Source organism: Rutilus rutilus (assembly GCF_951802725.1).
Source record: "Rutilus rutilus genome assembly, chromosome: 11".
Lineage (NCBI taxonomy): Eukaryota > Metazoa > Chordata > Actinopteri > Cypriniformes > Leuciscidae > Rutilus > Rutilus rutilus.
The window spans coordinates 4,897,586-4,923,411 of record NC_140216.1 but is presented as its reverse complement, the minus strand read 5'-3'; the positions used below and the strand labels follow the sequence as shown (position 1 = coordinate 4,923,411).

Genomic DNA, 25,826 nt, shown 5'->3' with positions numbered 1-25,826 from the left:
GTACCCTAGTTAACTATAGCTATAGGCCTATAGGTAGTTATCTTGGTAAAGCGCTGACAGCAGACCAGTAAGCTGAAATACAGTACATTCGACTTCCGAGTTCTACGTGAGGTCCAATGCGCATGCGCAGGTCAACACTTTTGTGTGTAGTTTGTAAGAATGGCACTGCGTGCTAAGGTCTTGAGATTCAGTTTAGCTGTAAATCGTAATTTGCCCAAAACTGTTGTCTGCAACAATCGGCACTTCTCAGAAAAATCGTCCTCCAATCCGAAAGCATCTGTTTCTACCGAAAATATCGATAATGTTCTCTACACAGAGGAACATTTTGCATTAAAGTCATCTTTGAGAAAGGTAGATATGACAGCGTGCTATTTTGTATCCATAACAAATGTATAACTCTCTGTCGAGATGAATGTTGATTAAGTTACCTGAATATCACACATGTGAATGTACAGGTCGAATTTTTTTCAGCAAGTGAATGTAGGTAAGAGGTCACTTACTTTGTAGCTAGCTTGGACAGCTAGTTGTATCTTTTTCGGGTTATATGAATAACTTAGGGATTTGCTCTTAATGCCAGACACAATTAAAGAATTTTTAGGAAGGATTTGTTTGATATAAAGATGAATTTTCTAGATTAACAGATGAAATGTCAAGATTAGACGTTTTGTTTTGATGCTTCCAGGATTGTCACGTGACGCTGAAGGTGATTGTACAGCCAGCTGTCAACTCCAGAATACAAGTTTTTTTTTTTATTAAAAATAAACTTCCCTTCTTCTATACCAAATATATACACTTTTTAAAAACAGATTATTTACATTGCATTTTATATATATATATATAAAAAAAATAATTGTGATTGTAATTAATAAGACTGTGCTGTCTGTTCTGCTGTCATTTCCATCACACCAAGCAACAAAAAATCCTTTTTTTTTTTTCTTCCCAAAAAGTTTTTCTCTGATTAGGATAGGAATTAGAATAATTAAATATCTTGAAGATCAATTCATTTTAAGATCTGTGAGAAATAGGCTATTATGATGACTCTTTTTTTTTTTTTTTTGGTACATTTTATTTCAGAACTTTTTTTTTTCAGTCAATTTTAATTTACTAATAGCTAATCTTTTGTGTTAGAAAGTTCAAGGCTTTTCTCCAAAAAGTGGGGGGGAAAAAAGCCATTGCCATCTCCAAGGCATGTGGTAAATATTTTAACTTTGAAACTGAATTCGCATGAATAAGATTTAATTGAGTGAAAGTCACTGTAATTATACTTTAATATCAACTGGCTAGACTGAAGGGTTACAGGGCTTGGGAAGGAAGTTGCTTTATCCAGTTCCCAGTGGCTTTAAGTGTATCGGAATAGACTGCTAAGAAAGGATATAGGCCTAAGTGGAAAACAGAAAAAGCAGCGGATAATGAGAACAATGCTGTATAGCGTGAAGCTCAGGGACGGCGTTTATTAAAAGAACTCACCAGAGACAGTGAAACACTGAAAACAAGTTAGAAAAGTCCTTGACTTAGAAACGTGTAATAGTTTTATATGCATCTAAATGGAAGGAAAGATTGGTGTCAGACTCAATAGGGCTTAATATTTGCAAGCTCAGGTCTATTTTTCAGCCTTCATGTATTTTACAATAAAGTGCATGCATTCCGTCTCGAGGTCATCTCATGACTCAAGATTAAATTTTTCACAGTATCTTACGTAATGCGTAAGGCATGTCAGTTAGGCTATGTTCAGATTGAAATAATGGGAGTATAATTTATTTTATTTTTTTATCAAAATGTTTAATGCACCTATTAGGGTTAGCACTTCCAGGAAACATCACCTATTGTGTTATTCAGTTGCAATGGTCTTCTGGGTGCATAAAGTGTTGACAAACCATAAGTCAGAGTTTTGGACCCCACCAAACAATTCACAGCTCTAACCGACAAAAGTATTGTGGAATGTATCACCAGCCTTTATTAAGAACAAGGAACCTTGTACTGTAGGTTCGGACAGGGTGGACCACCCTTCCTTTCTGACCGTATTATCCAGTCACAGTCCTCCGGGTTTCGAGTGAATCTAATACTAAAAAAGACACTTCCTTGAATATCCGCACTCATGAACCTGGGCGTTATTGTCGATTCTGAGTTAAAATTCGACAAGCAAATAAACTCTGTTGTCAGAGCAACTTAGGGGTTTACGGAAATTGAAATCTTTTCTATCTTTTGGTGACCTAGAGACAGTCATTCATGCTTTAATTTCAACAAGGCTTGATTATTGTATGCCAGTATAAACCAGTTTTCACTATTGCGTTTGCAACTGGTTCAAAATGCTGCAGCTCGCTTCTTATTGGGGAAGAAAAAACGGGAGCATATCACCCCTATTTTATCACACTTACATTGGCTACCGGTCAAATACAGAATTGAGTACAAGGTTTTAACTTTTGTATTTAAAGCCTTGCATGGTCTGGCTCCAGTTTATATCTCAGACCTTATTTGTCCGTATACTCTCCCCGAAGATCTCTCAGATCATCCTCTGACAAATTATTCGCTTGAAATCTAAAGATGACAGATTGTTAGGTTATCTTCTTCCTTATATGCATTTAGTCATCTCATAAAACGTATCTTTTTTCTCAGGCCTTTTCATAATTGTGTATATGTAGTCTTAGTATTTTTGTACGACTGTTTTTTTTTTTTTTATGTGTTTTTGTGAAGCACCCAGGGCTGCCAACTTTTGAGTTTAGCTTGGAGTGAGATTTTTTTTCTCACTCCAAGGGGGGTGGTTGTAAAAACAAATATTGCATCACAATAAGTGTAATTGTGATTGTCAAAACATTTGGTAACTAAATAGAATTTTATGAAGTTTAGTGACAACATGTTACAATGTTTACATTGTAGCCTATAATGACTGGTAGGATACAGTTTTTATTATTGCTTGACAAAAATTTGAAGATTTCAATTCCATTCTTGAGATTTGATTCCGATTTTGATTCAATATTGACTAATTTGGACATGTTTATTTTAAATTTTATTTAAAAAAATAATCTCACCTAATGCTGTTAAATTAAATATAATGCAGTTTTTGTTATAACAATTATTTAATGACATAAGTAAAAATATAATAAATATGTAATATAGTGCTCAGCAAAATCTCCTCTTTAGCTATTTTTTCTATTCAGTTAACATGCTATGGTCATTAAATGGCTTTCCTGAGGTAAATGTAACGTTATGTGACATAATTGTTCTCCTGCGTGGTTGAAAAACACTAATTGGTCGATATTATGTATACTTTCGGTAAGTTGTACTGCATCTTTAAATAAAAAAAGTAACAGATGATCGGTTCACGTGCACTTGAACTGAGGCGCTCAGCGATCTGTCACGTCACATTTACAAGCGCCAAACGTATTTTTGTCTGAATTTCGTAATAAAATTGACGGAATCTAAGAGCTGAGAATTAGTTTAATATTAAAAGTACCTCTTTGCTCCGCATTTTTTCTGTGCGTGAGAAAATGGATGTGTGGCGTGAGTATGGAAGCTTGTTTCCGCCACAGAATAAAACATTTTAAGAGATAATTTCGACTTTTTATCTCACAATTTCGAGTTTACATCTCGCAATTCTGACTTTATTTCTCAGAATTTTGAGATATAAAGTCAGAATTGCGTGAAATAAAGTCGCAATTGCGTGTTATAAAGTCAGAATTGCGAGATATAAAGTCAGAATTGCGTGAAATAAAGTCGCAATTGCGTCTTATCAAGTCAGAATTGCGTGAAATAAAGTCGCAATTGCGTCTTATAAAGTCAGAATTCTGACTTTTTTTCTCGCAATTGCGACTTTACATCACGCAATTCTGACTTTATAATACGCAATTGGGAGATATAAAGTCAGAATTGCATGATATAAAATCGCAATTGCGTGTTATAAAGTCAGAATTGTGAGATAAACTATTCTGAGGTAAAAAAAAAGAAGTCCGTCTTTTTTTTTTCTTAGAATTGGACTTTATATCTCACAATTGTGAGTTTATATCTCACAATTCTAAGAAAATATGTCAGAATTGCATGATATAAAATCGCAATTGCGTGTTATAAAGTCAGAATTGTGAGATAAACTATTCTGAGGTAAAAAAAAAAGTCCGTCTTTTTTTTTTTCTTAGAATTGGACTTTATATCTCACAATTGTGAGTTTATATCTCACAATTCTAAGAAAATATGTCAGAATTGCGAGATATAAACTCGCAATTGCGTGTTATAAAGTCAGAATTGCGTGATATAAAGTCGCAATTGCGAGAAAAAAAGTCAGAATTCTGACTTTATAACACACAATTGCGACTTTATTTCACGCAATTCTGACTTTGTATCTCGCATTTCTGAGAAATAAAGTCAGAATTGCGAGATGTAAACTCGCAATTGTGAGATAAAAAGTCGCAATTATCATTTAATTTTTTTTCTTTTGTGGCGGAAACAAGCTTCCATACGTGAGTGTGAAGTGTCAATTGCGTGAGTCTCACGGTGAATGCGTGAGAGTTGGCAACCCTTTGGTCAGCAGTCAGCACTGCAGTAGCCTAATGTTGTTTTAAGGTGCTATATAAATAAAAGTGACCTTGACCTTCCATTATATGTTCTATGCTATTTGTTCCTCACAAATTCTTTCTGCTGAAGAAAGTAGTGAAGAAACTGGTTCTGACTTTGTTATCGTGTTCTTGACCCCTGGCTTCCTTTCGTTATTAAATGCTGTTTGTTCTGTTCACACAACGCTTTGGAGGCAGGACGTTTTTGTTGGCCGGTGAATCAGCATGTCTGCGTGTTTTTGGGGAAATGTGGTGCTCATCCCTCTGCAGTATTTTTATTTTCTTTTAACTTTTCACAGCTCATACTGAAAGCTCAGTCTGCACCCATTAAACATATAAGCGTGACATATTAGCTGAAGAGGAGTCATTACCACAGCTGAAAAACTTTACAGCCTTAATTGAATTAACATTACTGGTTCATCATGCTTGAATCAACTTTGTTTTGTTGTACACATAATGCATTATTAGAAAATGAATTCAGTTCCTTTTCTGCTTCATTTGTGTAAGTAGATTTTAATGAATTGCCTTGCTTTCCTTTGACTCCCCCATTGCAATATGTAGTCTTCTTGTGATCAGACACTAAAACAGTTCAGACAATGAGCATTACAAGGTCTGTTGACTTTTAATTGCATTTATTTTAAAGACTTCTGCTTTATAACTTAACAGTTACAAAAAGTACTCACCCTTATGTTGTTTGTAACCTAGATGAGAAGCCTGGACATTCCACTAAATTACCTTTTATTGTGGCCCGTAAAGAAAGATTATACTTTTATAGTTTTATAATGACATTTGCATTAGTAAGCAAGGAGGACATTTTTTTCTTCTTTTTTCCCCCCAAAAAATCAAAACTGGAAAAGAATATAAGAAAAAAGTTATGGAATATTATCTTTATTATTAGTTCAAATAAATTAAAGCCAGACCAATGCAAAAATATGGCCAACAAAATTAAACCCTTTTTTCAGGATTTTTTATTTCATTTATTTTTCAAAGTTCAGAGTAACAACATGCATTTTTTTTGTAACATTATACATATCTTTACTGTCATTTTGGATCAATTGAATGCATACTTCCTGAATAAAATGTTAATAGTAAAAAAACTTTTACTTACCCCAAACTGTAGGTATTGTAAAAACTAAAAAATAGCACATGTGGTAAAAATGCAGTTGAATGTGGTGATCAGATTTGGTTATATGGTGTCTTTTTTAAAAGCATGTTCAGTTTACTAGAAATCTAGTTTACTTGAACTAGAAATCCAGATCTTGACAGGGCTAACTCTTCTGTCAGGAATGCTTGTTTTGGCAGTGCTTATATTGGTCAAATCTACATGGAGTACTGCATGCAAATGTTGTATTTCACAACGGTTATGTTGTTACAAAACCAGACGTCTTGAAGTGACTCAGAAGAAAGATAGCATATTCCCGCTTTCAAGGAAGAAACTATTTTCTGGCTATTATACTCTATATAGTTTGATGGAACTTGATAACTATTTTTAATTTTTGGCCTTTTGCCACTTTTATATAGAGGGCTGGAAGTGATGAGAAGAAGTGAGTGATATCCTGCATCACTGGAATAATAACGTGTTTCTGTAATACACAATTACCTTGTAAACTATAAATTTAGTTACAGGACTCAGTTTAAGTATAGATCTATGTTTGAATGTGTTACAGATCATTGATCAAGAGATCAACCCTTATGTAGACAAATGGGAGGAAGAAGGGCAGTTTCCTGCTCATAAGATCTTCAAAATCCTGGGAAGTGCAGGATTTCTGGGAGTCAACAAACCTGTGGGTAAGCAGACGTTTGCTACTTCAGATGTACCTTAATCAAGCACACAAGTGACCCTCAAAAAAGGGATCTTTGGTTTTTATTACTTTTTCCTCCACCATTTTCCTTAGAGTCAAAAAGGTTGAGAAATGCTGTCAGTTTGGGCGGTCATATCATATGTTTCTAAATTTTTTTACATCAAACATTTCAGAACAAGCCATTTTTGCAGTATGTTTTCATAGCTTTTCTATTGCATAAGATAAAGGACAATTTGATTCTTCTTGAATTATCACCTTGAAAGCAGCTGGTTGAAAAAGACATTTGTAAAAATAAAAATATGCATTTTAAGTACAAACTGGATCATTTTGTCTTTGGTAATGGCCTTTTTGAGAAACATAGAGGACAAATAAGATTGTAGAGTGCCCTTAAACAGTTTTAGTTTTAGTTTTTTTATGTGAGTGCAGCACGGATTCATGAGAAAATATCAACATTGCTGCAAGAAGCAATTACGAGAACAGTGGAAAACACAAAACCGATTTGTGGTATTATCTCAGGTATCAATATGTCAGTGCACAACTTTTTGCCATGCAGTTCAAAGGGTTGCTATAGACTCCCAAAACGTGAGAAGAATGATAGGAGAACCAAAAGTCATACAGTTCATGTACGACAGATTATCTGTTATTATATTGAAATTATTCAAACAATCAATGACTGTTGAGTCTCATTCTTAAATAACATGCATATAATATCCACATCATTAAAAAAAAATAAAAAAAATCATATGATATACAGTCGTGCTCAGAATTAATCATACCCCTGGTAAATATGATCAACAATGGCTGTAAAAACAAAATTTTGCAAAATCCTAACCTTTCATTGAAGTAAAAGAATTGAAAGTGGGGGGGAAATCACATTATGAAATAAATGTTTTTCTCCAAAACACGTTGGCCACAATTATTGATACCTTTTTATTAAATACCTTTTTACAATCTCCTTTTGCCAAGATAACAGCTCTGAGATTTCTCCTATAATGCCTGATGAGTTTGGAGAATAACTGACAAGAGATCAGAGATCATTCCTCCATACAGAATCTCTCCAGATCCTTCAGATTCCCAGATCCATGTTGGTGCTCCTTCTCTTCAGTTCACTCCACTCATCAGGTCAGGGAACTGGGACGGTCATGGCAGAAGCTTCATTTTGTGCTCCCTAACACATTTTTGTGTTGAATTTGATGTTTGTTTTGGATCGTTGTCCTGATGGAAGATCCAACCACGGCCCGTTATAAGATTTCTAGCAGAAGGCGTCAGGTTTTGATTTTTTATCTGTTGATATTTGATAGAATCCACAATGCCATGTATCTGAATAAGAAGTCCAGGACCTCCAGCAGAAAAATATGCCCACAACATTAAAGATCCAATGGAATATTAAATTGTACACATGGGGTACTTTTTATCCTTGTGTTCACCAAACCCATCTAGCGTGTTTGCTGCCAAAAAGCTCTTTTTTTTAGTCTCATCTGACCACAGAACCCTGTGCCGTTTGAAGATCCAGTCGTGTCTGACAACTGAATATGCTGGAGTTTGTTTTTGGATGAGCGAGGAGCATTTTTCTTGAAACCTTCCCAAACAACATGTGGGGATGTAGGGGTTGTTTGATTATTTTTTTTAGGCTTTTTTTAGGCTTTCTGACCCCCCCCCCCCCTTTTTTTTTTTTTTTAGGCTTTCAAGTAATCTCTGCAATTCTCCATCTGTGACCCTTGAAGAGTCTTTGGCCACTCAAACTTTCCTCCTCGCCGTCCAGTAAGACAATATAGACACACGTCCTCTTCCTGGCAGATTCGTAACATCTTTAGTTGATTATAACTTCTTAATTATTGCCCTGATGGTCAAAATGGGGATTTTCAATTCTTTAGATATTGTCTTACAGCCACTTTCTATTTTGTGAAGCTCAACAATCTTTTGCTGCACATCAGAACTATATTCTTTGGTTTTACTCATTGTGATGGATGATTAAGGGAATTTGGCCTTTGTGTTTCCTCATATATAAACTCCTGTGAAACAAGAAGTCATAGCTGGACAATTTCATGTTCCTAGTCACCCTGGTGTGCTAAAAAAAGGTAAATATTAATGGGAATATACTTCAGAGATATTTTAAAATTCTAGGGGTATCAATAACTGTGGCCAACGTGTTTTGGAGAAAAACATTTATTTCATAATGTGATTCCCCCCCCCCCCCCCCCTCCCACACACTTTCAATTATTTTACTTAAATGAAAGGTTAGATTTTTGCCAATTTTTTTTAATGAAAGATCAAAAGGATAAACGATGCAGATTTATTTTTTACAGCCATTTTTGATCATATTTACCAGGGGTATGATTAATTCTGAGCACGACTGTATATAAAGTTTTAGCAACTAAGAATATAATGCAGTATAATTACTAATGGCTGGAGGCTCGGGGGAAACTTAAATCTGGCTTCATAAATCTGTAGGTAAGAGGAGAACAGCACTTGCATTAAGAAGTGCTGACACTGTGACACTTCTGCATTAGCCGGCTGGATTTACAGCATCTTCTTAGACAGAGGATTAGTACTCGTAGCGTTGCCTCACCTCATTTTGATACGTGCAGCACAGATACACCTGCAAATCTCTGAACAATAACGTAGAATCTGTTCAGGTGAATTGTGACTTGACTGCTGTAGGCTATAGTCAGTTTCTGTACAGACACGTATTTGAAAATCTTGCCTACAAAAACATTTTCATGGTTACTGCACAGGAAAAAGGATATAGTTCAATGAACACACATTACTCAGCAGCAGGGCTTGTTGTCACATTATTTGAGGTCATTTTACACAATGTAACCTGCCTGTTATAAATTTTGCAGCAAATTTAAATAGTAAAACAATCATGAAACAGCAAGACTGTAAAAGGTTATGCGTCAAACCATTTAAAATATCAACCATTATATTGCACTGCAAAAAACTAAATTCTTATTCAATACTTTTGTCTCGTTTTCCATTACAAATATCAAAAGATTCTTAAATTAAGACATTAACTTGAGAAGCAAAATGACTCAAGTCTTGTTTTCTGAAAAGAAAATCATCAAAATTAAGTGTTTATGCTTAAAACAAGAAAAAATACCTGTCAGTGGGGTCAGAAAAATGAACTAAATTAAAAAAGGGAAAACAAGATAATTTTTTTACCTCACTGACATACATTTTTCTTGTTTTAAACTTGCATAATATTGTTTATTTTTTCAAAAAAGAAGATTTAATATCTGACAGCATTTTGCTACTCAAATGTATCTTGATTTAAGATACATAAACCGACAAAAATACTGAGTAAGTATATATACTGTATAAATATACGGTATATTAATTATTTCAGTGTGGTTTTATTGTGTTCACTTATTTACTTAACAGTGACAGCAAAAATATGATGGTATTGCTATTTTATTTCACAAAAAAGTAAAAAAAAAAAAACTTCTGACTCAACCCATACAGTTACTAAGAAATGGCCTTTGTAAAAAAAACTAGCCCCGGTCTCCCATATGTATAACCATCATGAGCCCTCTATACTAATGCATGCGCACAATGCTAGCATTTTGATTATTTTGCATGATGGAAGGTATTTTGAGTCCTCGTTTTAGAGGTTTGCTGGTTCCCATAACACCGTGTTCCTCATGAAATCACAGCTTTCACAACTGGGCTAAAACAACTCCATCTTACAAAACACTGGCGTAAATCCAGATTGTCTGTTTTTCCAACCCTGGCAGCCTCAGATAAGGCACTAAAACTTTCTTATCCGAACCATCCAGTCTTCTGACATTTACTCAAGTCCCAAAATATGTGGGGGTGCAAGGCCTCTTGTGTCTCTTGAAATACTTCTCATTTCACATCTATGCGGTGATTAAATGTACTGTGCGAGGTTACCCCACCAAACAGGAGAATCACTCTCCACTGTTTTTACATGTACGCAGTAAACAGAAGTGTTGACCAGCTTCCAATATCTGACCTTCGTAAAGATTAGACCTGCTTGATGGCATATGACTTCATTTTTCCCTTTTTGTTCCAACTTTATATCCTGTTATTTCATACTATACAAACCCATAGTAAGACTATCACACAATATTTGCTTTTTTTAACATTTCCAACTTTCTTTAGTGTGTAATGTTGCTGTTTGAGAATAAAAAAACTCTGAAAAGTTTAGAAGCACAAAGTCACTGCAAAAAGAGTTATTTTCTGTACTAGTGTTGTCAAAAATATCGATATGTATTAGGGGTGTAACGATTCGTTTTAACAACGATTCGATTCGATTCGCGATTCATGGTTGTCGATACGATTCAAGGACGATATTGGTTCATTTAGAACGATCCGATCCGAAACGATTCAGTGACTTGAAATCGATTCAGTAACTTTTTAGCCAAAAATTCTTGTAAGGGAATCAGGTATCAATTAATTATAGATATAAACAAACAAGTAAACAACAATTAATGTAAAATGCATTCACATTTTATTTTAATAAGTAGGACTGAACGATTATGACAAAAATGATAATTGTTGATTATTCCCTTGAAATTGTAATTGTGATTATTAATTACGATTATCACAACATAGAATGATGTTTTGAATAGTTTGGCCATGGGACCCACATTTCCTCATGGTCATCAAGCCGCGGCCCACCTTTTTAGGAATTATATAGGCCTAGTATAATACATTTGTTTACACAAAAATTAAGTTAAAATTAAAAAGTTATGTCCCCCTTTACTTAACAATTTTTTTTAAAGAATATGACAAATACTGATAGACAGTAGGCACTGCGAGGTTAAGCTATTAAATAGCAGTCCCAAACTAGTTTTTGTTAATACAATCTTGGTATGAGCCACCACAGTCATATAAAAATATACAAAACCAGTAAGTGGCATTTTGTTATGGAAACAAACAACAATTAGGCTACCATGGTGATACACAATAGCCTACTTAGAAGAACTGGTAAAGAAACATGGAAACTGCTCCTGATAAATAGCAACACACATGACGTACCAATAACGAAATTTATTGGTATTTTACTTTTATTTCTTAACTTACTAATTTACGACGTTGCATGCTCGTATTTCTTTTGCGCTTTAGTGAAGTGATACAGCAAGCTCCGGCGCATTTGCGCGTGCAATTGAAGAGTGCGCGCTACTGCAGTATAGCGGCTGAGAGGACAGGACAGTCCGTTTTTCTGAGGTGAGAGACTTTGCGCTGCTTGTTGTCTTTGCGCTGCTGCTGGCGCGTCACGCATGGCGACGACGACACAGATAGGCAGACTGAATCGAGTAACGTTTAACGCCTTTATCATTAAAAGTGCAAAGAAAAAACATCCATATAAAGTCTAACGTGCTTAAATCCAATGCGCTATTTCCTAGTATCGATACAATCGATTCATTACCTTTTAAAACGATATTAGATCGATATATGTCGTCCGGAAGGCCAACTTGCCGAGCACAGATCGATCCAGTTGGATCGTAGGAATATAAATCGATACATCGATGTAGTTGATGAATCGTTACACCCCTAATATGTATCGATCTGAAACGGTTCCAATACTGCTTTTCTGAATCGCCGATACCAAACTGCGCATTCTCACTTCTCTCCAACAGCGAATTAAAACACACCCGCCTCCTCTCACTCACTCGTCTCATTCGCTACGATTGAATTGTGCTTGTATTGCGCATAATTTTAGTCATTCCCGCAGGTATCGCGCTCACATCAAAAGCGCTCTCATAAAGCCACCTCTCAAACAGCTTGCGAGTAATAAAATGACTTCAAAATGATGTCAAAATGGCAGAATATTCAGGTTAATACTGATTAAATTAACATTAATCTGTATTTTAACAGATTAAAATACTGTTTTGGAACTAAACAAAAAAAGAAAATTTTAATAATAAATCACATGTTGTGTAAAAGTATATTGGATCTGTGCATAAGCTCTTAAAGTGACAGTAGCCTAATAAACCTGCTGCTTTCTGTCATGTTAATCAAAGAACAAAAGACAAAGAGAAAATGACTCAGTGCTCTTGACTAAATAACTTTTGTAACTTTAATTTTAAGCATTAATCTGTTTCATTTCTTACATTTGATTACTTTATTTAATTTCTGTAGTGTTTCTTACCTGAATACTACTGGTAGACCCACCTGAAAAAAACGTTTTTATTTATTTTGTCACTTTATTCTATAGTATTTATTTGTGCTATCATTTGCAAATAGTATTTTTTTTTATTACTGACTGTTTACTTGTTTATTACAAGCTATTACATCAAAATTACCGCGTAAAATAAAGGGTCGAAGCCTGGTTGAGTTAGCTAGTTAGTAGTTCATTGAAACTCGGTGCTATGGTAAAGGGTGTGTCATTTACACAACACACTGATCTGGCCGACCAATCAGAGCACATTGTGCTTTTCAGAAGGAGGGGCTTCATAGAGACATGAACTAAACAGAGCGTTACTGACAGACTGGGAAAAGAGGAGCTGCAACATTGTCAAATATGTGAAAAATAATTTGTTTTTTGAACATTCAAGCCTATTCTAGTAGACCCCAAAAACAAAAGGGCATAATAGGTCCCCTTTTAGGTTAGTTAAGCTAGTTTGTGGTCAGGATAAACAAACCTTCCTTTCAGATGCATCTCACTCGGTACTGAACACTGACAGATTGTCTGTTTGGATACTGAATTATTTGACTACGACTGTTCCTGTGCAGCTGTATCTGTTTCCTTTGCTCTCTGGCTTCACTTTTCCTTATTTTGCCACGCCAAATGTTGTCCACAACCATCGCGGGACCTGATGATGACAGAATACAGCGTCCTGTAATTATTGTTGCCCTTATTGCCTGCACAGATTACAATCATTTCCTTAATGTCGTAATAGTTGTTTCCTGGAGGAAAGTGCTAAATGAAATTGAACATGAAATGACATGAATAAATGCATGACAAGGAAAGTATCGTGGGAAACAGTAATGCTGTTATTACGATCACATGTAATTGACTGTACGCTATTTGCCCAAGACATTGTAGTATGTTATGATGAAATGGACTGCAGGGGTGTGAAAAGGGCATGTCAAGTTTTAGATTACTGCATGGTACAAATATGTAGATGACTTCTGCATGATGCATATTTGTCTTCAATACTAAAGTAAGCAAGTTTAGCTTATTGAGGCCCAAGAACAAGGAGATCAAAGATCAAAATGTTCAGGAAATTGGGCAAATATTGTTTGTTTTCATTGTTTGCAGAGTATGGCGGTCTGGGATTGGACTTCAGCTACAGTTTGGCTGTGGCTGAAGAACTGGGGAACATCAACTGTGGAGGGATTCCCATGGCCATTGGCGTTCAGAGTGACATGGCTACACCTGCACTGGCGAGGTGATTTCTAAAACTGAAATATTGTTATCCTTTGAGTAAGTACACATCAAACAGTTCCTGTACTCAGAATCAGAGGATAAATGAATATTTTCTGTCATTGACCTTTTTTCTTTTCTTTTAGCAGTGACAGAAAAATCTGAAGGCTTGTCCGTCATTTTGACAGATTACCCTGAGAGTGATCTATTATAGCTTGTAACTGTAATTCCCATCCCTGTCCAGTTGGTGGCGAGTGCGCTCAGTGTGGCTGCAGAGCGCAGGTTCAGCCTCCAGAACAAAATTAGGGCTGTGTTCGAAATCGCCTTAAATAGGGCACTATTTGAGGGGACAGCCATTTGTACTAGTGTCCGAAACCATAGTGGATGTGATCGAGTGCACTCATTTAATATTGCAGCGCAATAACGAATGTACAACCGATGTACGCTCAACAGCAAGAAAATACCCATAATGCACTGTGAGAGTTGCGTGCTAAAGGAATTCCCTCGTCTGACCAGAAGATGGCGCCGTACCTGAATCATCCATCCATCCTTTTTCCAAACCGCTGGTCCAATGTGGCTACAGCGTAATGTCATTCAGGTGTAAATTCCTTTTTAATTGATCATTCAATTGTTTAATTTTGCTAGTTTTCATGACAGAGTTCAAGATAAATCTTTTCATTACTACTGGAGCTGCCAGTTTGCTAAGTTTCAAATGATTATTAAACAGCAAGCACAAACTATGCAAAAGCGGCAGCCCTTCCAGCGCACTCAGAGTCCGAATTCACTCACTCGTTTTTCATTCACTCCCTTAGTGGACTAATGTAGGTAGTAGTGAATGAGGGTATGGGGGGGGCAATTTCGGACACAGCCTAAAACTACCACGAGAAGATGTCTGTCCGAGGCAAAGACGCAAAATCTAATGAGAAATGCCCTTGATGCGTTTAATTACGCACAGGCGAGCATCCAGTTTAAGTCCAGTTGGCAGATACAAAGTGTCTGTTGTCATTTGTTATCGTTGTACAAGCAGAATGTGACGGTTGGTCGGTGTGGTGTTTGTCCCGCCCCTCCTCCACTGTGATTGGACGGCTGGTTAAAAAGCGACAGTGATGAGCGCTGTTCATTTAATTTTCTACGTTTTGTATTATAATCAGAATTGTATTTTTTTATATATTGCATTGGTCAAATTTTCTCTGATGTCGTGTTTACTGGGACGAGGGCGGGGCAACCTGTCACTCACATGAGATCCACCAATAGCAAACCACAACCATCCAATCAATTCTCCATAGACTAAATAATTGTATCTTTTTCGAGAAGCCTCTTCACTCAGATATGCATCACACTATGGAAGAAAAGACTATTGCAACTTAAAGCTACACTGTGTAATTTTTTAAGTTGATTCTTAGCAAAAAACACTTTGTTCTTTCAAAATGATTTGTGCTCATTAATGTGTAATTACTTCTACCAACTAATCAAGTATTCTCGTAAGCGTAGAATCTGCCATTTAGAATACATACGAGCGAGTCGCTCGAATGGCGGCAGCCATTTTGCGCCTCCATCTTGAAAGTACATTAGCCAAAGAGGGACATACCTGGAAATTCAAGCTTCGCCTTTCGCGTTTTGACACTCAGTGGCACCGTGACGAATGCGAGGGGGAGATTACTCGCGACTGCCGGCAGATTTGAAATAATACGGCCACCGTAGGAGTTAAAACGCCCTCGGAATGGGAGGGGCTAGAAAGTAATATTCAGTTGGTAGTCATAAACAATTTCACCACTAGATGGATGAAAATCCTACACAGTGTAGCTTTAAGTTTCATGTCGACTTTAGGTTTGTGAAAAAATTGTGTTTTAACTTTATTTAAGATATATTCTTTGATAACAAATTATATTATGTTTTATCTTGTTTTAAGTTTTGATATTTTTGCTGTGAAAAAAAAGACAAAAAATACTGATTAAGCAAATGATCCTATGTGTTGACAGACTTATAACAATTTAAACCACCTATCATTTATTATAAATAAATACTGTAGTTATCAGGATGGTTCCTTTCCTCCTATTAGTATTTGCCATATTCTGACTGCAGCCGGTTGTACACTGTCACTGAGGGGATATTAATGCAGTGTGTTCACTCTCTGGAAACTTGTTTTTCTGTGCACATCCACTTTGGCTATTTGGTTTCAGAAAATCAGGGATTTTGATTAGTGTCCTTTGTGATTCTGCCATAGGGAACAGCTTCTGAAATTGCATTTGCTGCTAGTAAAATGTAAATCTCTTGTGTAACCTCACAAGCTTTATAGTAAATCACAGCTGCTATGACACTGATACCTGTGAGGATGTGACTGTGACTTCTGTGCCGTTGTAGGTTTGGTTCTGCAGAGCTCAAGAGAGAGTTCTTGCTGCCCAGCATAATGGGAGACTTAGTGGCCTGCCTCGGGGTGAGCGAAACAGGGGCCGGCTCTGATGTAGCAAGTAAGTATTTTGCTGGAGATAATGTACCAAACAGGAAAGACATGTTCTTTATAGTGCCACGGGGGTGTTTTAAACAAGATGTAAACACACACCAGACGCAAATCTAAAATTAATTACTTTATCAAATGAAGATATCAAAGCATTTCAGGCCAGGGAGATTAAAAGACTAGCCTACATGGGAATACCACACAGGGGTATGCTGAGCTATTTTTCATAAATGTATTCAATTTTGTATTTGAAGTAAAGCCAGCACTAGTCACAAATTATTAATGAGTTGCAAAGAAATCTGAACTTGTTTTATGGTGAAATAAGAGTGCTGTAATACTTTATTTCACATTTTAAGCCAAGTATGAACTAAAGCAGGTGTTCTCAACCTTTTTGACTCAAAGGCCCTTTATTGTCCAACATAGAATTCAACAGCTAAAATATTTGCTATATGATATTTCTGCTGTAATTATGACAACTTTTTTTATTAACAGAAACTGGGAGTGGTGATACAGTTCAAATAATTCATTTTGTGATTCCAGTGTTGTTATAGTTAACTAGAACTAAAGCAATTAAAAATTGTTTTTGGTAATTGAAAAGAAAATGAACTTAATTTGTATATAAATATTAGATGTAAAACTTAAACTTAAGATAAATGTAACTAACTAAAATAAGTTAAATACTAAAATGACTAAAACTGAAATAAATGTTACATTTTAAAAATGATAAAAAAAACTAATACAATATTACTAAAAGAAATTAAAATGAAAACTGAAAACATAAAAATAAAAGCTATTTCAAAATAAAAAAATTGTTTACAATTGTATATAAATAATACTAAAATAACTGTTCAAGAACTTGTTTTTGGTAATTGAAATAAAAGTGAAAAAATTTAATATAAATATTAGATATAAAAAACTTAAACTTAAGATAAATGTTGCCTTCGCAACTAACTAAAATAAACAAGTTGAAGTACTAAAATGACTAAAACTGAAATAAAAATAAATCAAAGCTATAAAAAAAGAGAGCTAATTCAAAATACTAAAAATAGTATAACAGTATATAAATAATATTAAAATGGCGCTGTTAAAGAAATTTCAATAAAAACTATAGTTGGAAAAACATTGGGGAAAGAAATCTTTGTTTCTTAGCAATTTTATGATGTTTAATTAAGTTAGAGTGTTTAATATATTAATAACAATGTTAGATTAATATAATTGGAAATTGGTAAATATTATTCATTTAAATCATTTTAAGTCACCCTTTGGCCCCCTTGGAAGTTTAATGAGGCCCCCTAGTGGCCCCCGGCCTCCTGGTTGAGAACCACTTATCTAAAGAGTCTATAAATACTATCTCCTCCAGGCATCAAGACTACAGCTGTGCGCAAAGGAGACGAGTTTGTCATTAACGGTGGAAAGATGTGGACCACTAATGGCACTCAAGCAGACTGGATGTGCCTTCTGGCCAACACCAGCGATGACCCTTCTCACAAGAACAAATCCCTAATCTGCTTACCCATGAATCTGCCTGGTGAGACTGGAGGCAAAAGCACAAAACTTATGGAAAAGAGTCGTTTGTCTGCCAGAGTAAACATGCTAATGTTTTACCGTACGTCCGCAGGCGTTCAAATCGCACGCAAGATCGGTAAAATTGGCATGTGGTCATCGGACACAGCGGAGGTGTTTTTCGATGACGTGCGCGTGCCCTGCAAAAATGTCATTGGGCAGGAGGGAATGGGCTTCACTTACCAGATGCTACAATTCCAGGAGGAGCGGCTTTGGGGAGTGGCCAATAGTAAGTAATCCCTTTCGACTCCCACACATCCCGCTGCACGTCAAACATTTCTCTTCACTGTTGGGATTGGCACGGACATGACGTCCGTGTTTTAATGTCAGTGGTGCTGGAGTGTGTACAATAAATCCAGAACACTCTCGTCTCAGGCCCAAACGTGTTTACAGATGAGTCAAACTTCGTTTTAAATCATTCTGGAGGACCTTTTGACATCATCAGCTGCCTACTTCCTGTCGAGATATTGTCTACAACTATTCCCTCTATCATATAATTTGTTGAAAAACACATTGGAATTTTTTCCCTTTGGTATGTTAGACCGGAGACATGACCCGATTGTGTCGTATTTCTTGTTTTTCAAGTCCTGACGATGATGGAGAAAGTTGTCCAAGAGACCATTAATTACACCAGACAGAGGAAGATCTTCAAACAGCCGGTTCTGTCTCACCAGGTCGTTCACTTCAGGCTGGCTGAGCTGCAGACAGAAATCGAGCTGTTGCGCTCCCTTTTGCATCGCGCCACAGGCGAGTCCAGACTGTTTCTGAAATTATTTTAGAATGATTGGCCAAGGCAGCTTTGCAATTTCATGGATTTGTGTCTGGTAGGTCTACAGGGCCACCATTTCCAAATTAATAATGAAATGAAATGGTGTGCACTAGAGCTGCACGTTAAAATCCTTTGACAAGTACGATCACAGCGAACATTCAAATCTGCGTTGGCGTTGCCCCAGAGAGAGCAGTTGTCATGTATTAGTATGAAATGGCTCCACAAACATCTTTTCTAATACACCGTATCATTATACTTGATATAATTACAGTAATTCAAATGATCACACAAGCACAGGGATAAAAGTTTATAGTTCGGATATATACCGATCAAAATAGAGTAAATGTGACCCTGGACTACAAAACCAGTCACATGGGTCAATTTCTTGAAATTGAGATTTATACATAATCTAAAAGCTGAATAAATAAGCTTTGCATTGATGTGTGGTTTGTTGTGATAGGACAATATTTGGCCGAGATATAACTATATGACAATCTGGAATCTGAGGGTGCAACAAAATGGAAACATTGAGAAAATCTCCTTTAAAGTTTTCCATTTATGTTCGTGCTTGTGCTGCATCCACTCACAAAAATAAATGTTTTATATACAAAATATCTTCGTGGAACATGATCTTTACTTAATATCCTAATGATTTTTGGCATAAAAGAAAAGTTGATAATTTTGACCCATACAATGTGTTGTTGGCTATTGCCACAAATATACCCATGCGACATATGACTGGTTTTGTGATCCAGGGTCACAAATCACCTTTTGAAAGTAACTTGATGCTTCAAATAAAAATTGTATCGATTACATTGTTACACCAGTAGGTGGCGACAAGTAGGGTTGCTAAGGGGCGGAAAGTTTCCGGTAAATTTCCATGGGAAGTTAAGCTGGGGAATTTGGGAAATATTCCATATTAGAAACATGTTAGAAACTGACAGGACAACATTGCGGCGCCCATCTCATGTTATAGATCAAGATTATTTATAAAGGTTTTTAAACAACCAAACACACTCACTTACACGTATTTGAGAATCGGAATATCAGATAGGCTAGTTGATGACATGGTAAGCAAGTTTGTGAATATTTTGAATAAAAAAGGCAAAGCAAAATAAAAGCGACACATCTGTCATACAGTATTATTGAGGCTGCGGTGTATCGCGTGACGCGTCGCCATGGAAACATTAAAGGAAACGTTCGCCTTGGAAAAAACTCACTCTGGGGGTCAGGGGTGGGGGTGTCAGTTAAAATATTTTAAACTTACGCGTGAAAGGGTTAAAGAAAAGATCGAAAATAAATATTTGTGTGTGCTGTAAAGTGGTTAGAAAAAAATTAAATCGGTATCGGCAGGTCAAACTCAATGAAAAATCGGAAATCGGAATCGGCCTAGAAAATTGTAATCGGTGCATCTCTATTTAGCATCCAACTTATCAGCTTGCTATCTACTAGATGAATACATTTGTATGTGATATTTGCAATTTAAACATTTAATAAATAGATTTCCCCATAATCATCAAAACTTACTTTAGTCCATAGGCTCAAATGTGTGCCTTCAATAGTCTTGTGCTTTGGGCTTCTGTACATGTGATGGAGGCATGCACAGTGCCAGTAGGGGGTGTGGTCTCAATAGCCATGCAGTAAGCAGTGTGCTATGTGCATGTGATTGAGGAATGGCATGGATATTCAAGTGTATTTGAATGGCATCTGTTTGTTTTAGTCAAGATTATGCTAAAATATACTTTCCTCAACTATATTTAAGTTCCCTATGAAGAGCCAACCTTCAACTTTGAAAATTCCCAGTTTATTCCTGTTTATTCCCATAAATTCCTGTTAATTCCCTTAAATTCCCATTAATTCCCATGGAAAGTTTCCATCTTTGAAAATTCCCAGAATTTTGCAACCCTAGCGACAAGTGACTGCTAAAAAATGTATGTCGTTGAATCATTCATTCAAGAGATTCGTTCAAAAACGCTGATTCATCCAGTAATGAGTGAAGTCTTTGAGTGAGTCATTGAATCATTCATTCAAAACGCTAAAAAAAAATTTTATTCAAATAGATAAAAAATTTTTTTTAAAGACTCCTACTGTTAACATTTTCAGAACCTCTAGTAAATCATGTTTTTGTTTCGATGTCGATTCAGATCGTAGGAGAATTGTGATCTCTATTTTAATAAAAAAATCGCCAATCATTTGACATGTTTGTCCTCCCTCGTGTTGTGAAATGTAAAAAATGGAGCTGAATCTCAGCATATCCTGAACAATAATACCTTTAGAATTTATATGATGTTTTCTGTGCACTGTCATTAGCTCTGTACATCAAGGGAAACGACGTGACAAAGTTGGCGTCGATGGCCAAGCTGAAGGCGGGACGACTGGCCCGAGAGGTCGGTGACAGCTGCCTCCAGTACTGGGGTGGCATGGGCTTTACCAGTGATGTCCTGGTCAGCCGGTTCTACAGGTCAGTTTCTCTCAGCTGAACTGAGGAGAACGTGCATGTGCTCCCAGAGCTGCAGTGACATCTAGTGACATTTAAAAGCAAAAGGTTTGGATTGCATGAAGCATAATATGCTTTTGAGTGTGTGGAAAGAGCTGTCAATGCAGTGACTCGAACGCCCAACTGATTGTTAAAAGTGTAAAATATTGGTAAGCCTAATCCTCATGTCAGGTCACAAATAAATAAAATCTGGGTTGTCTTTTTTTTGTCTTAACAGGGACTCCAGATTAATGTCTATTGGTGCAGGAGCTGATGAGGTGATGCTGTCAATCATATGCAAGTACATGGACACTCTGCCCAGGAAATGACATCACTGATATGTATTCAGTGTGAAAAATAGTGCACTTACAATGAACTGGAGAATCTAACAGTTAATTAAGTTATAGTGGCAGTTACATCAACTTTAAGATGATTTGTAACTTGCAGTCAGATATTGTTGCCTTAATGAAGACTTGGCTGATGAAAACTTAAAATTGTATGTAACATATGTAAATTCTGATTATAGTTGTATATGACTTAGTTTTTTAATATGCATGAAAAGAAATAAAGTTTTCACAATTCTTAAAAAGCTCTTAAGATTCTTGAGAACCACAAATGGAATAAATGAAAACGGGACTCAAGCTTTTGACAACATAAAGGAAATGTTTATATAATAATTCTCTCAGAAAATGACATTTATTTACATATTAGTCTCTGAAAAACTCAAATTAACCATGCATTATGTTAACCATAGAGAGCAGACGGGTTTGAGCAAGAACCTCGAAAAATTAATGCAAGACATTTCTGAAGTACACAGAATTCTGGGGTGGTTTCTGATATATGATTATTATACAAAACTGAATTTCACACAACTTCACGTATCTCAGTAATTGTTTTCACAGTCTCAAGATCAGCCCTTTAAACACTATATTAAATAAGCAAAATTTTTGTGGCAACTCTTTCAATGGTAAAAAGTGCTCAATGGTTTACACCCATCCAGCTTCACTTCTGGCCAGTTGTCATAACCTGAATTTCCAACTATACAATTAAAAGGATTACTGTGATGTCACACTCTCTTAAAAGGATTTCATCAGTATCCATATAGAGGTTAGCACACATATATAGCACTGAAGTTCTCCTAAAAGAATAATATCATTAAACAAAGGTCATTATTGAATAAAAGATTCATCTTTTTTCATGACCAGTATTAAACGAGTAGCATTATCCCTGCACTGAGACGACATTAATTTTGGTGGGTTGGGACAGATATATTTTAGATTTACACAGATTTTTCAGATTGCACATTGTCACTCAATGGTTCAGTTTCCTGTCCAATGGAAAGCAAGCAGTCAAACACTCCTCGTCGTCACTGTGAGGATTCTGATCCCGTCCCCCGTGTGAGCATGGCACATAAGAAATGTCCTGGATCTCATCGGTCCTGCGATCACCTCAGTTTGATCACCCAGTACAGGACAATGAAGACAAACAGGGCGAACAGCAGCATGTAGCAGAACACCTTGGATTGGCTCCCCCTGGCGAGATGCTTCAGTCTACCCATGGTGGATCCCAACAGACCTCCAGTTGAGTCGAAGTCCGAGTCCTTGAGGAGAAACAAACGCGAGATGTTAAAGTCATTCAGATCGGTGTGTTTTGATGAAGAAACTAGATTTTCATTAACCCTTGTGTTATGTTGGAATTCTGTGCACTCCCCTTATGGTTCGGGTTAAATTGACCCTAATTGGATTCAATACAATTCCTCAAATCACACTATGAAAAACAAAGATTCAGGTACAAACTGTAAACTTTTAATATCAACATTTGTCAAATATTCCAAAATATATTTATCTGAAGATATGATTTAATGAAAATGTTTTTTAACCATTTTTTAAAACTGTTTTGTTTTGACAAAATTTGAATATACATTTTTTTTACTTTTTTTTTTTTGCTTAGAACATCATAACTGAACAATTAATTAATCTGAGCTCATTTTTCCTGCTGTCTATGTCGAAGTCTCAAGATATTTCAGATATCTTGAATATATAAATGAGAGCTTATTTTACTATCTGTGTCTGTCAGATTTTCATTTGTAATTTGCAATTAATTCTGCATGATTTAGCTTTTTCAAGTGTGTCTGGTTTGGGTTAGAGCACTTTTAGATACACTTAAGAACTGGAGTTGATGCCCTGACATACATAAAATAAATGTTTTTATTTTGTGTCTGTACAGTTGCTTTTGAATAGCTGCCTATGATGGTCAAATTGACCTGCGAACATCACAAACGTAATAGTAATTTTGTTTGTATATGTCAAAAAAACCAAAACACCAGCATGTTGAAACTTTGCATGCATGTTCATGATGATAAATGCGAAAAAGTCACAAAATATATATATATATAAAAAAAAAAAGATTTAATATTATTTCAGGTAGCTTGAAAAAATAAATGATAGGTAATTTTTACCATCTGTGGCTGACAAAATATTTTTCTGTATTGAAATAAGTGTGGAAAACCACATTTTTTAGCTTCATAAGGTAGTAAAAAAATTTAAGTATAACCAAGAAATGTTATTATTTTGGGTCCGTACAGTTAAAACTGCCTTAGAGCATTAAAATATGAACATCACGAAAGTAACAGTAATTTTGTTTGTATATGTCAAAAAACACCAGCATGTTGAAACTTTGCATGCATGTTCATGATGATAAATGAGAAAAAGTCACAAAATATCAAGAAAAAAAACAGGTTAACCAGTATTTCCAGCAACTATAAAATCTAAACGAGTCAAATTGACCCGCACCATAACACAAGGGTTAATCATTTCCCATCGCTTACCATTTCTCCCAACATTTTATTCTGGTACTTGACTTCATTTCCAATGTCAATCGATAGCTGAAATAGATGTAAATAGACAAAAAAAATATTGAAATGAGTGAAAACTAAAAATATATATATATGCCCCAAATATAAAATGAAATAGGCCCACTCACATGTTTAAGTGCGTTTACTTTAGCTTTCAGTCCCTCCTGTAGATGTTCGTTCTCCTCCTCGTACACGCTGTATCCACTCGCTACGTAATTCCCTTGAGGGCCTCCCTCACCTAAAGAACAAGTAACAATCAGGTCCAATTCATTAGATGACACTAGTGTTTCAAAGTATTTTAAAATACAACATCCAATCACAGCAAACTATTTGTCACGTATGAATTAACATGTATGAATTGATTTGACTTCAAAGTCTAAGATGGTCAGGGCCAATCATTTTCCTGAGGCTGGCTGGGAAAAACTTCCAGTTCCTTGACATGCTGACTGCAAAATCAAATAAATGTGCACTTTAAATATACAATCATCAGAAACTACTGAACGTCTAAAAGTGAGGGACTAGTTATGAATGAAATATTGATACAAAAATCAAAATTAGATTGTCAAAATAATTCCTATCACCATGAAGCTCCTTTGAAACAATCTGTTTTGTTTAAAAATCTAATATATTTGCTGCCCAGTTTTATTCATCAGTTAAAATGAGCCCCTTTGAGAACTGACTTTTAGATTATATTTCAAACTGTTTAATCAATATCGAAGGAATCTAAAATTAAGCTTGGATGTGTCATTTATTTTGTCATACACGCAGAAACACTAACAGACACTCATTCATTTTCTGATGTAAACATCTCTCTGTTAACCTGACCTATGTAGCAACTGGTCTAATATAGAGAAAACTAGCCAATTATTGTCTGTCTCAGGTCAGGTCTGGTACCGTTATTTAGGCATGTGCTTCTCCAGATCTGGAAACTGTGATATTTAGCATGATTTGGTCATTCAATGTTTGTTTAATCTCGGCAACTGTGACTGACTTAGCTTAGCATGAGCTTCAAACATAACAACAGAGAGGAAAAAGACCTACCCAAACCTGCACGCCTCATTATAGCCCGGGAATCTTTATGATATGATATACGATCAACACAGTTTGAAAGTAATATAACAGATATTAGCTTGTCTTGCTATTTAAAGCCGCTGTACTTTCCCCTTCCAACTCAACAAGCGCCACGACACCCTACGGAAGCCGCGAAGGATGAAGCCAGCCGCACGCGAAAGGGTGAGTGGGTAGTGAAGTTTTTATTCAGTGAGTTTTGTTTGCAGACAGCTGACAGGTTGAAATCAAAATGGACACTTCTTATGTTTTGTGGAATATTGCAGTGTTTATTATAAATGCTTTTTTAAAATTAATATGCCCTTGTAATCTTTTATCAAAATAATAGCGACATCTCTTCTCGCGAGGGCGGGGCAACGTGTTACTCACATGAGATCCATATGAGGGTCGTTGATAGATAATATGGACATTAGCTTTTTCTGCATTGAGTTAGAACTTGAAAAGCATTTTTTTTTTTTTTTTTTTGGTGTAGAATGGCTAATTTCCTCCATTTTTTTTTTCAAAATTCGTACCAATTTACTCAAAAAAACAGTAATGAAAATTGTTCTTTAGCAAATTGTGGGATATATGGCTTTATCAGCTACTGCACAAGAAAGCTTGTATCTGACCAATCTAATCAATGGAATGGATAATGTACTTGAATATGCACCAGTGACTATTTTTGAGGACAATCAGGGTGCTGCTATTGCACTTTCAAAGAATCCGGTGTGTCGACAAAGGTGTAAGCATATTGACATACGGTATCATTTTGTCCGATCTGTACTGAATGACGGCAAAATAATTCTTCATTATTGTCCTACAGTTGATATGGTGGCAGATATTTTAACAAATTCTGTGTCTAAAGCTAAAATGGATAAACTTATGTGTTTTTTATTTGGAGTGTGAATTAATGATGCATGTATGTGACGCATTGTGTTATATTCTGTCAATTTAAGAACAAGTGGGGGTGTTGATCTATGTGATTG

At 35.9% G+C, this 25,826-nt stretch overlaps 2 protein-coding genes across 2 annotated transcripts; one reads left to right on the top strand and one right to left on the bottom strand.

The window, feature by feature from the left end:
- Positions 1–97: 97 nt before the first annotated feature.
- On the top strand, positions 98–21,494 carry LOC311299172 (putative acyl-CoA dehydrogenase 6). The gene is made up of 9 exons (XM_084422600.1): positions 98–351; positions 6,209–6,329; positions 13,572–13,701; positions 16,038–16,144; positions 17,492–17,659; positions 17,750–17,923; positions 18,280–18,441; positions 20,774–20,924; positions 21,178–21,494. Exons 1-9 carry the CDS (start codon positions 160–162, stop codon positions 21,266–21,268), a joined length of 1,296 nt encoding a protein of 431 aa, XP_084278726.1. The 5' UTR covers positions 98–159; the 3' UTR covers positions 21,269–21,494.
- Positions 21,495–21,582: 88 nt separating this feature from the next.
- On the bottom strand, positions 21,583–25,022 carry bet1 (Bet1 golgi vesicular membrane trafficking protein). The gene is made up of 4 exons (XM_084422601.1): positions 24,835–25,022; positions 23,922–24,031; positions 23,767–23,823; positions 21,583–22,539 (listed from the first exon to the last, which is right to left on the bottom strand). The coding sequence occupies exons 1-4, from the start codon at positions 24,851–24,853 to the stop codon at positions 22,384–22,386; spliced, it is 342 nt and encodes a 113-aa protein (XP_084278727.1). The 5' UTR covers positions 24,854–25,022; the 3' UTR covers positions 21,583–22,383.
- Between the last annotated feature and the right edge of the window lie 804 nt (positions 25,023–25,826).